Here is a 13,199-nt window from a genome sequence, read left to right as displayed (position 1 = left end):
TGTCGATATTATTTTAGGGAGGTAATATTTCTCCTTTACTTTTCTCCAATTATATTTTAATTTTAAATAAAATAATTATTTTAATATAAATCACATAAAACGATAACGAGAACAAATTGTAAAATTAAATTATAAATAGTAAAATTTTTAGCAAGAGCATGAGAGCAACCCCGTTAAAAAGAATTGCGTGAATTAAATTCTAACCCTAACTTTATAAATAAATAATTATTACTCCCTCTCCTCTATTAGATGTTTCTTTTGGGGAGTAGAAATTTTTAAGGGGACATGTAATTATTGCATTGTTCCCTTTAAAAATTACGAAGTTACCCTTTCAAGTTTAAATATATATATATATAATCAAGTTTGAAATTTTGTAAAAATTTTAAGGGTATTTTATGGAAAGATGAGAAATATATTATTTAAACTTGATAAGTAGACAAGTATTTTGAGATAACAAAAAAAAAAAAAAAAAAAAGATGGACAACTAAATTGGGACGGAGAGAATATTTTTTAACTGACAGTGTCCTTTCAATTTTCATCATCACTTTATCACTAATCTTTAATATTTTAGAAAAAAAAAAAAAATTTTATTTTGAATAAATTGCCTCTTTTGAGCATACCGAAAAAAAAAATAATAATAATAAGTGTTAAAAATATTGTCTATTTTGATAGAAAAAAATTCAAAAAAAAATATATTTATTGAAAAAAATTCTATCTTTTGTCAAGATAAAAAAAAATAAAAAAAAAGTACGAAAAATAGAGGATTCAAAAAATATATATCTCTATTGAATAAATTATCTCTTTTGATAAATTTAAAAGAAAAAGTTTATTTTTATGAAAAAAAAATTTATTTCTTTTGATGAGACTCATAAAAAAATTACAAAAAAATAAATAAAAAATTACCTATTTTTTTTCACCTCTTTATTGAATAAATCATTTGTTTCGGTTGTAACAGAAGAAAAAAAAAAAAAAAAAGTTACTTTTGACTGTCAAAAATAAAATTATGAGTAAGAAATAAATTATTTTATAAAATAAAGTTAAAATTGAATATAGGTAATTATGATATTATAAAATAAGAAATATGTATTAATGAATTTAAGATTTTAAAAAATAAAAATAAAAAAAAAATAAGTGTAATTGAAACCTCCCTTATTTTATTTCTTTAATGATTAGACAAGTGGACAAAAATCTCGCGCTTTAATTATGCTTTAAAATTTTATATAGTAAAGTAAGCAAACATGGATGATTGAGATTCCCACTTATGAGATTCAAATATATGTGCGTCAGCGCGTGTGTTATAGAGAGAGAGAGAGAGAGAGAGAGCTGTTTGCTAGCCAATTGGTTAGCCTAACATGGAATAATAAATGAGTCATATGAGGAGTTGAAATCGACTGATGCAGACGTGTTCTACCGTCTCACATGGTCTTGCCAGCTCTGGCTTTCGAAATCATGTGGGCTGCTGTGGGAAATCTGGGCCGTTTACTTTGCAATGGGCCCACAAATTGAGTTGGAGTAGGAACATGATCATAGCCCCACTCTCCCTCTCACTTGTGCCTACCTTGAACGTAACACACAGATTTAAAACTTTTTTTTTTTAAATGCTGACAACAGTTTTTGTTGTACTCTATTATTGGAGTTTTGAAATTTTAGTGAGTTTTTAGATAGAGTCTTTGTTGGGATTCTAGTGTTTTATTTGTTTTTGTATAGAAGAGGAAAATTGAAAAGCTCCATCCAATTTGGATACTACTAGAAGAAAAACAAAAAAAAAATTCAAATACAACTTGGTAATGCGTTATTATCAAATTTAGAGTTGGAGAAGGAAACAAAACAATCTCTGTTTAGAGGTAAAATATTTTTTCTAAAAAAAATTTTTTTTAAGTAAAATATTTATTTTATTATTATTTTATTCATAACCAAATATCAAAAAATAAAAAAATATTTTACATCCAAAGAAACTTAATGTAAGCGCACCCAACCGTCAAGAAAAAGCAATCACTGAGATGGCCTGTTCAGTACATATATCTCTAGGATGTGGTCTATGATACTAACAAACAACTCCAATGGTGTGTTATATGGGTTATTATTTTCAAAATATGACAAATGGGCTTAAAATGAACTCTGGACTGTCAATTTTTAATTCTAGGGCTTACCGGACACAATGGAATTTCAAGACTTCTTCTACGAACCCTCTCTCCACCACCGACCAAACACCGCCGCCTCCTCCACCACTCTCCGACGACTCCGAACCCTACGTCGTGTTCCGCAACCAAATCTCTCTCTACAATCCATTGTCAATCGTTGGAACCGCCACACGCGACTATTTTTCTCTGGATGTTGGTGCGGATGATACTGAATCCAAAGAGACTTTAATTTTGACTCCGGCGCCGGCATCGAGTCCGGCTTCGACTCAAAAATTGGAACGGCAACTGGAGGGTGGTTGGTTTCGTGCTGATAGTGGGCTCAGGAGCCCCATGCTTCAGCTACATAGAGGTATCGATTTTGTCTTCTAGATGATATGCTTAAGTTTCTGACTGAGAACTGGTACTTGAATGGTGAACGCTTGTTTACTTGCTGATTCGGAAATTCTCATTAGTTTTTGATATGATATACAAGTAAAATTTTTAATTTCCATGATCAAGGGAATTGAATCCCTATGTTACATTGACTATATGAAAATTTTGTTTTATTTTAGGGAATTTAATCTATCCATTTAAATTGAGAAATTCTTACTTGGAGTTAGTCTCGCAGGAAATTGTTTAGATTAGCAACCTAGTTGTGAACATCTAGAAGTGATTTCAATAATAAAACAGTGGAACTTTTTTTTGTTTTTGTTTTTGGATGGTAAAGCAAAAATTGCTAAAATATAGCATTTTGGATTAAATAAATCATTGGAGCAGAATTACTAAAATATAACATTTTGACACTGCAGCTTCTTTCAAAAAATAGATTTGGCATGCAAAAATGTGACATTTTGCATTGGAGATGGTATTAAGATAACATTTACTACTTGGTGACTGTTGAACCAGAGGATGATTGGTCCAGTTGAGAAATGGGAGGTAAAGAAGGCTGCATTTGAGAATTGAGACAGGAGCTTTGATACTCCAGATTCAGATTCAGATCCAGATGGGCTCTCAACAATATTTTATCACAAGAATGGAATATTGTGAAGCAAGATGTTTTCTAAACACTGCCTGGCATAGGTATATTCAGTGAGGGTATCTGACAAAAAGATGAACAAACCAATTTTACTAAAGGTGCAGAGCCCAGAAGAAGTAGGCTAATTCAAACCTACGCGGCCATGCAGTTCTGGTTTTAGTCTATGTTCCGTAGCGTTATGGTATCTGTGCCTTGGAATTGGAATTGAAATCGGAGAAAAATTAGTCTAAACTAGCATTAGGCTATGTTCCGCTGCATGGAATTGGAGTTTTGGAATTGGAATTAGAGAAGATCAACTCAGATAATTGAACCAAAATTTTCTCCAATTCCACCAATTCTAATTCCATGTAGCCGAACACGGACGAAAGCTATTTCAAAGGTCTTAGTGAACAGATTAAGCCCAATATTGAAGCACCTCATCACCCCAGCTCAAGGTGATTCTGTTGCCAAGAGACAGACAAACACAATTCCAAGGATACAATCCTTGTGGTACAAGAAGCTTTCAACTCCCTTATAATGCAGAATGTGGGAAGAAGTTCAATCTGGCCTTGAAATTAGATATATTATGAACAAAGGCTTATGACAATTGGATCGTTGGACTATCTTTCTAAAGGAGCTGTTGCAGTACTATGAGTTTTATGACCACTGGATTCAGCTTATCATGCTGCAATACCACATACAATTGTCAGTCCTGATTCATGGAGAAAAATTAGAGTTTTCATCCCCAGAGAGGTTTAAGAAAAGAAGTAGTAACCACAACTATGCTTTATGTTAGTACATGTTTACTTTCAATTAGCAGGTCTCTAAGAACTACAAATAGAAATTTGCATACTGAAAAGTGATGCAGAGATGACAGATGCATCTTAAAGTGATTGTGAATTAATGAAAGTTTAACAAGTTCTCAAATGCATCAAAAGTTTAATACACATCGTTATCATTATTTAAACTTCCATGTGCTGAAAAGAATGAACCAAATAGCACTACTATTAATAGCAGTAAAGCCCACATTTATCAGTAAACCTCCATGCAAATTTACCATCAAATCAGTATCAGATTCTCAAATGGTTTTCTCTGTATCTTTTCAGTGTGAACAATAATAAACATAAAATTTGCATAAAAAAGTTCATAAATTTTATGTAAAACCAATCAAAAGAGTAGTGCAGCTATTTTCAGCAAGTCAAATTAAAAATTACCCCTGCAAACATTTAGGCTTTGCATAGTTTACGAATTCTGATTAGGAGGGACAAATGTATAATTACACATTTAAGAAAAATAATTGGAAGGACCAACATGAATTAATCACAGGGATCCAAATTGTGGTGCACAGTCAGTAATCTTATCTGACATCTATTTACTTGTGAAATCAGATTTCATGCCAAATTGTGGGTTTTCGAATTTGACAATAAGGAGTAAGGCAACTTGAAATGTCAATTAATTGCGACCTACAGTGAGATGATTTGTCAGACAAAACATTTTCATTTTCTGGTCAAGTGACATGATTTGAGGAAACATAACAAGACACATGGATTACCTCTTTCAATGTTCCGAAGGATTCAAGTCATCATGGAGGTGAGAGTAGACTACCCACTTGACAGATTTTGTGTAGCCAACTCCAGATAGCAGGGAGAAAGGCTCTGTCAAGTAGTATTAAATTTAACTGTATATCAGAGATTTACCATACTTCCTGAACGGACAGTATTTTGTGGGTAAATTCCCAGTAAGCAAGCAGATGTTCCTGGCTTCAAAACTTGAACTACTGAAACATAGCATAGAAGTTTAATTAAAGATTAACAATAATGACAAATAAAGCCAGGGTACTGATCCTGTGTCGACAACAATAAAGCTTCTGTCCCAAACTACTTGGGGTCAACAGTCTTAACATTTTTTCTGTCTTGATGAAGTTTATTTGATCAATGTAAATTGTCCAACCAATGATAACTGAAAAGCTAAAATCAATGGAACCTTGTTCCTGGTCAGAAATATAGTGAAACTATCTTCTTTCTTTCATTATTTAACACAGTTTTTATAAAAGGGATTGTATAATTCTGTTTTTAACAAATTTATAAGTCACAACTTGTGAGCGATGTTCTAGCTACATAAGAAATCCTTGGGTGGGGGCAACTGGAGGTAGACAGAGAAACGAAATAGATATGGGAAACTATGTAGTCCATGTAAAAACTCAATATTCCATAAATGACAAAACTTTATGGAAAATGCCAAAAGAATTTCATCCAACTGATCACTTTGCTATAACTGAGTTGCAATTACTGCATACATCTAAACAAGAAATGAAAAGAGATCTAGAGTTGTATGCCTATATCTAGTAGCTTGAACAAAGTGTAAAACATGCAGATAAAAAATTGAACACTAATTAAAAAGGATAATGGATTATCATCAATCATGCAAAATCAAATTTACCGACGTGACAAATTCAAGAAGAAGAAAAAAAACACCTCTGAAATCTCAATCAAGTACATCAGTTTGCATATCTCCTGGGTGAGCGTTGTTTTCATAGTTCCTCCCAGTCAAGTGATGAAGAAGCACACCTGCTGCAACACTGACATTCAAGCTCTCCACAGCCAGAAAGGACCGGAACTCATCGCTTGAGCATCCGCGATCCAATTCCGCAGTTTCCACATCTCCAAATCCTGTGCTTAAATCCACTGGAATGTTTCCTGGGATTCTGATCAACTGAGTGCATGATCTCTCTACCAATGGCCTCAACCCAGTGCCTTCACTCCCCAACACGAGAACTGTGGGCACACCAGGCTCAATTTGATTCAGAGGGATAGCTCTTGAAGCAACCGAACCTCCAAGAACCCGCCAACCATTTCCAGAGGAAGATACTAAGAACTGCATCATATTCTTGCAAGACCTAAGCTCCATCAACTCTAATGATCCTGCACTTGCTTTGCTCACAACACCACTCAATGGGGCTGAATTTTTTGCACACAACACCACACCTGAAGCTCCAAAGAAGTAGGCTGACCTAATAATGGCACCCAGATTCTGAGGATCTGTAACCTCATCCAAAGCAACCCAAAGTGGACCCTTATCCCCCTCAATGGACACAGGATCCAATTCCTTTATACCCACCATCTCTAATGGAGAAGCATCTAGCACCAAACCTTGATGAGGCCGATTATCAGCGATCATATTGAGGTCATGCTTCGATACCTCTTTCTTGCTTAATCCAATTTTTTCAGCCATCCTCAAAACTCTCTCAAACCCTTTCTTGTCTTTCCTCTTCCTATTATTACCACTTAAATCCAACCCTTCCTGAACATACAAAGCATAAAGCTCTCGTCTTCCAGCCGATAGTGCAGCCAAAACAGGACCAACTCCATAAATCCCTTCACCAGTCATCTTTGGTATCATCGATTCGGTAGCCTCTTTCCATGTCTTTCTACCCCAGTTTTCTTGCTTATCCCACTTTCGGAACTCTGGTCTATCGGAACCACGTTTCACATAAGCAATTTTATTAACCCTATTCTTTATATTATCCCATCTTGGATCATCAACCTCAACCTCCCCCTCTTCTTCTTCTTCGAGGGGTTCATATTTTTCCACATAATCCTTTTGCAGATTTTCCGTCATTCTACTTTCACTACTTCCCATAGTTGAAGCACCACTTTTTAGGAACTTTTCTGCCGATTTCTCCCAAGAAGATCGACTAGTCTTGGCTGTGTTTATTTTCTCCGACCTTTTTGCTTCCTTAGCCTTGTTTGTTGCTAACCAAGGAAGGGTTTTTTCAGCTCTAATTACACTGCTAGTACCTTCAACAACTTTCTGAGAATACGAACTCGAGAAACTCCTAGCTCTCATCATTGGGTAATTTTGTAGAGCACTTTTAAGGCGAAACGCACTACAGAAAGATCTGGGTTTTGCCACGTTGCCACACTTTTGTAGGGTTGTACCTTGATTTCCAATTGATAAACTTCCAAGGGTTTTGTAACCAAACCCATATGAGAAACTGCTCGAGTTCATAGTCATCGTATTGGAGTTTTTAAAAAGTACTGGGTTAGACCCGACTAGCAAAGATTGGGGTTTTGAAATATGAAATGGTTTGAAGCATCTGGGTGGTTGTGAAGAAACCCTACAAGCCAAAGGAAATGCCTGGTTCTTTGATATATTACAGTACATGGTAATAAAAAGAAAACAGAAAGAATAGATTCGTTTCGAAGAGATAATTTGAAAGCTCACAGCAAGTTAACTTCAGAGAAGATGAATAAAACCTGTACGGTGCTTCTGATTGAACTTTAAACCACGATTTGCTTGGTTCTCCACCGTCTCGTCTATCTGAGGACTGAAGGCTGAAGCTTCAGAAAATTGAAAAATTTTGACTTCTCATTTCTCGACGGAGCATTGCGTATTTGCAGGCAAGGGATCCTAATCTGCAATGGCAATTGCTTAAGGCAATAATACGACGTCGCTGGCTGGTCTCTCTCTATATATATATATATATATTTACCCTTTTCCAGCTGAAATATTTTTCATACTCTTATCTAATTTAGTAATAGTTTAACAAATAAAATAAAAAAAAATTTGTCAAACTAAAAAAACTCTATTAGCCTTCTTTTTATCTATTGTAAACCTAGTCACTTTACATAAAGTGGGAGCGAGAGCGAATTCAAGAGTGGGAGTGTGAGAGCGGTTGAATTAAGTCTTGAGTAGTGAGAATTTGAGTGCGGTTGAATTAAGTCACGAGTAGTGAGAATTTGAGCGAGAGCGCGCACGGAACGTAAGAGTAGGAGCACGCTCAGAACGTGAGAGCGACACCTGTTAAGAAGGATTGTGTGATTTAATTGTAAACACTATATTAACCTACTTTTTTTTTTCTTTTTTTATGAAAAAAAAGAGAAAAACCTAATCAACCTAAATATATATATATATATATTATTTTTGTAAAATTTAATAACAAAATTGGTATGAATATTAATATTTTGCCTTTTAATAGTAGATATTTTAGTTATTTAATGTCAAAATATAAAGTTATTGATGTTTTTTTAACATAAGAAATGAGCAATTTAATTATTTTTTAAAATTTTATTAATACGTCAAATACGAGGATAGATCAAAATAATTGTAATGACCCGATCATTTTCCTTCCTTTCCATTTTCGGCAAATTTCTTTTTTCGTCTTTTTTCCTATTTCGTCCTTTAATCGTTTTTCATTTTTCCTTACATAACCTCACTTTTTGTGATCGAATTTGATTCCAACTTTGCATACATCCATGATATTTGAATACTATGATATCTACATTTGCACTTTTGTAGAAAAACATATTAAATGTTGACTTTCCTTGTAAAGGGCGTAGATGAATAACTTTTGGTAATTCCTTAAACTTGAGGGGTTTTTGTGTAATTAAGTAAAGTAATTATTTTTCTTCTCAGGGACCATTTTGTAATTTAATTTGAAAGATATTTTCAAAAAGGACCTTTTTGCATTTTTCGAAAATGTGACAAGTGTCACATTCCTAAGGTGCCACTTGTTGGCTTGGTTGTGAAACCACTTGGAGCCATTATCCCTTGACACATGGAGGGTAGAGATCCACCCATTTGTTGGCCTAGGATTGGAGCACATGTTGGTATAGATTCATGACAAGTGTAGGCTAGGGATTTAGTGTAGGGAGACACCTTGGATTCATGACAAGTGTAAGCACAAGATTAAGTCTTACAAGTGTGTGTGTGTGAGGCAGTCCAAGAGCACCTAGTGAGTGGAGAAGCCCACCACCTTATTTAACTTAAGGTTTGTATTTCTTCTTGCATATTTCATCTTTCCCTCTCAAACCCTAACTTGACCACCATTAGAGCAAAGCTTAAGTCATGGTTTAAAGCTTTATTTCGGTGCCCTTCCATTTGCCTTAGATCATTGAACTTGGAATACAAAAGCCTTGCCTCATCATCATCTTCATAACCCTAGAAGGAGAACCTGAATTTCCTTTGCTTTCATTGAATTCAAGAGGGTCAATCCTCTTGTGAGGTAAGGGGTGTTCTAATATTTATTTTTCAAGTAAATCATTGTCTTTTTAGTGATGTATTAATTGTATGCATGTCTAGTACTAACTTGAGAAATTGAGGGTTTAATTGTAGCTTGCATATAAATCACTTTAAACCTTGTATATGGCATGATCATGACTTGAACCATGATATATATCAAGTTGGTATGATTTGAATAATCTTTTAAATCTAGAGAATTAATTAGTATGAATTGATTTAAATACTACTTAATTGTATCATACTTGAATTCCATCTTAGACTTGAAATATGGCATGATCATGACTTATTCATTGCTATATATTTTATTGGAATCATTTAGACAATTCTTGAAATTTAGAGAAATTACTTAGTTGGTCTATTTAATTTCTATCATGTTGATCTTATGATTAAATCATGAAATTCATGGAAATTATTGTGTGTTAATACATATTATGACTTGTTACTCTATATGTTGATTTTGGGAACTTGGGATATCATCAAGAACTTGACATGGCTAGAGCTTGGTTCTAGTACGGAGGATTGTCCTCCTAAACTATAGTGCGCACTAGGGAAAAGGTACCCATGGATTAATAGCCCTAAAGTGATCTCAAGAGTACGGTTTTAGTCCGGGCGATGTCCAAGTATCCACCTTAATTTGATTTCACTCTTTAATCCTTAGACTTGATAATCTTGTGATATTGCATTTTAATGTACCATTTTAAAGTCTCAATATCATTTTAATAACATAGACCAAATACTATTAAATTGCAAACTTTGTAATACATTAATCATGTGTATACTTATTCCCTACGAATAAACTTGTTAGACTTGTTTATTCACCCCGAAGTTACTAGGTGTTTTTGTGATGCCCCTCGGATCCGAGACACGGGTTGATCAGGCCCAGACCCAAACCCGAGGGAAATATCAAACAATTAATATGTAATTGAACACAGAATACAAGATGAAATAAGAAATAAAAATAATAAACTAAAAGAATGCTAATTGAAAATTCTTAAAATATAATTACTTCAATACAATTTATGCAAATATAAACAATTTCAAATAATGCAAATATAAGCAAACCGCCAGTTAAATAAATAAAACAAATAACAACAATTAAATAAATAATCAAATAAACAAAAATAAATGCAATGTAAACAGTATAATAAATACCAGGACTATCATTTTGAAATTAGGGGTATTACAGTTTTGCAAGTAAAGAAGTTTTGTTGTGTGACACACAACACTCTTAGACATGCTAGAAGTCTTGAAGTATTTTTGATAACATTGAATATGTACATGTTAGCATATCATGTTTACTTTTGTTTATTTTGACAAAACTTGTACTTATTATCTAAGCCATGTAATGTGCACTTAAGTACACCTTTTTACACTCTTTTGATATGTATGTAATGAGGCCAATGGCTAAAGATACTTTTATGCCATATATATTATTTCGTCTTAATAGTTTGTATGTGGAATTTAAGGGATTTCATCTATTGAAGGGTCATATTTTGCATATGACATGCCATGAGGCCGTAGGCCATCCTAGCGCGTCTAAATCATCATTTTACACATGCGTGCATGTTCTTATCTTACAAAATACATTAATTCCAACTTTTGAACTATTTTTGGAGGATTTTATGAATTTTCATGAAAAATTCATGCATTGGGCTTCATTCAAAGTTCTCTTTTGATTTGGCATGTAAAGGTTGTTCATTTAAGGTCCAATGATGTTTTGATGCTTGTTTGAATCAATTAGAAAGCATGCATAACCTTAGAACTGATCCTAGCATCTTTCCCTTGGATTACAGTGAGTTATAGCAGACATTTTTGCAGCAGCAGGGTCCATTGGTCGGCTGATGGCAATCATCAGTCGACTGATGAATGTTTCGCAGCATTCCAGTAGCCATTTTTGAGAAAAATGGAGTTTCAGCCGACTGATGATTGGGTTCATCCGGCTGATGATGGAGTTTTGGTCGACTGGTACTGTAGCACCAGCCGGCCGATCCTCCCCGAAGCATGGTTCACTCTCAGCATCTCGGACAGAAATTTTAGGTCAACTTTAGAGGGGCCATAACTCCTTCATTTTTTTTTTATCCAAATTAGGTCATTCTTGAGCCTAAACTCAAGATCTTGAAGTCAGCTTTCCAATGACACCAAGAACACTCAAAAACTCCAATCGTACTGAAAGTTATGACTATTTTAGTGAGATAGGGTCGTGAAATCTCCAAATCGGAGAATGCTTCTTATTCTAAAATTTATATCTTTTCCGTCCGGACTCCGAATTAGGTGATTCTTGAGTCTAAATTCATTAATTTTTTGTTGTGTTTTCAATGGTGTACCTGGTAGCATTCAATTATGGGTGAAATGACCATTATACCCTTGATCCATTTCTTATAGGATTTTAAAGTCTTTGTTCTCTTCTTGCTTCCATTGAGTCTTGGGACTTCTTAGGAAGCTATCCTTGTGTCTTAGGGATGATGTACATCTCTAGAGGTAATATTTCACTTTAGCTTCCGCATTCTTGATTCATTATTTGATTTTCATTCGGTTTAACAAAGGACGCACTGGCCTAAAAACCAGGGTCGTCATAATAATAAAGACCAAATGTTTTATTGTGCCACACAAATAACATAACATCAAATTTAACATACTTTAGCATTCAAATTATAATCTCAATTATTACTTTTTTTCCGCAAGAAAAACAAAAAAAAAGAGTATGGAAAAGAAAATGAAGGCCAAAGAGGTCTATTTTGTAACTTTGTTGAGCCTAATATGCAAATATATATATATATATATATATATATATATATATATATTTGCATATTAGAGAGAATTTTTTTTTGGGAACAGTTTCACCACTTTCTTCCTTAACAAAGTTACAATATATATATATATTGTGTTTAAAAAACCAATTTTCCATCTCCAGATCAAAACCCTCAAACCTTAAACCCCTCTCTCCCCCAAGCATCTATCGGAACTCCGGAGACATCTCGAGAACCATGCCCTGACCGGATCCTCGACGACGTCGGCGACGCTTTTGACATGGGCGCCGTGGGAGGCGCGGCCTTCCACTTCATCAAGGGCGTCTACAACTCCCCCAAGGGTGAGAGGTTCTTCGGCGGCTCCCAAGGTGTGAGCATGAATGCCCCACGGGTTGGCGGCAGCTTCGCCGTGTGGGGCGGCCTCTTCTCCACCTTCGACTGCACTATGGTGTACATCCGCCAGAAGGAAGACCCCTGGAACTCCATCATCACTGGCGCTACCACCGGCTGCTTCCTCCAGATGCGGCAGGGGCTCCGCGCCGCTTCCCACTCCGCCCTCGATCTTCGGCGGCATCCTCCTTGCCCTCATTGAAGGCGCCGGCATAATAATCAACAAGTTCATCAGCGCCCAGTAAAACATGCCCATCATGATCGAGGAACCCGCCTCAAACGTTCCCGGTGTACCTGGCTTTCAGCTGCCAAATCGGATCCCCCAAACTGAGTCATCACCATCTTCTTCTCCTTCTTCTTCTTCCTCGTCTTGGTTCGGAGGGTGGTTTGGTGGCAAGAAGGAAGAGTCGAGCGATGGCGTAAAAACGGAGGCTTTGGAGAGCTTTAATTCGCCAATGCCTCCAACTTTTGAATTCAAGTGAATTTTGGTGGGTTTGAGGTTTTCCCAACTTTAATTTTGTTTTACTTTATCCTTGCTACGAAAGCTATGTTTTTTTCACTTAGGTTTCTAAATTTTAATACTCCATCGGTCCAAAAAAAATGTTCTATTTAGAGAATCGTGACTCATAACAAGATATCTAATTTTGGATGAGAGCGTACTCCTTAGACAGGATACTTAATGGGGACGAAAGTAGTGCTTTATAAGGCCATTGGCAGCAGGGCGCGGGAGCCCAATTTTCGCGAGCAGATGGACTATCGCTGTTTTATTTTTTTATTTTTTCTTAATGCAAAACGGCGCCGTTTTGCATTACCCTTTTTTTTTTTTCCTCCAACAATTGCGCAAAGTAACTGAACAATGCCTTGAGGCACTGTTTGGCAGAAATTTTAAAAAAAAAAAAAAAAACC

At 35.3% G+C, this 13,199-nt stretch overlaps 1 protein-coding gene and 1 pseudogene across 1 annotated transcript; one reads left to right on the top strand and one right to left on the bottom strand.

The window, feature by feature from the left end:
* Nucleotides 1-5,509: 5,509 nt before the first annotated feature.
* LOC132277160 (uncharacterized) lies at nt 5,510-7,568 on the bottom strand. The gene is made up of 2 exons (XM_059778912.1): nt 7,392-7,568; nt 5,510-7,252 (listed from the first exon to the last, which is right to left on the bottom strand). Exon 2 carries the CDS (start codon nt 7,147-7,149, stop codon nt 5,620-5,622), a length of 1,530 nt encoding a protein of 509 aa, XP_059634895.1. The 5' UTR covers nt 7,150-7,252; nt 7,392-7,568; the 3' UTR covers nt 5,510-5,619.
* Nucleotides 7,569-11,059: 3,491 nt separating this feature from the next.
* LOC132278402 (mitochondrial import inner membrane translocase subunit TIM17-2-like) lies at nt 11,060-12,775 on the top strand (annotated as a pseudogene).
* Nucleotides 12,776-13,199: the final 424 nt, after the last annotated feature.

Source organism: Cornus florida, unplaced genomic scaffold (genome assembly GCF_030987335.1).
Source record: "Cornus florida cultivar Cherokee Brave unplaced genomic scaffold, ASM3098733v1 CherokeeBrave_3.0.0_Hap2_Chr10, whole genome shotgun sequence".
NCBI classification, from domain to species: Eukaryota; Viridiplantae; Streptophyta; class Magnoliopsida; order Cornales; family Cornaceae; genus Cornus; species Cornus florida.
The sequence above is the reverse complement of the archived record's forward strand: the minus strand, read 5'-3'. Positions and strand labels throughout refer to the sequence as shown.

Excerpts from the sequence above, each read along its gene's own strand:
- LOC132277160 (XM_059778912.1), bottom strand. The coding sequence starts at position 7,149 with ATGACTATGAACTCGAGCAGTTTCTCATATGGGTTTGGTTACAAAACC.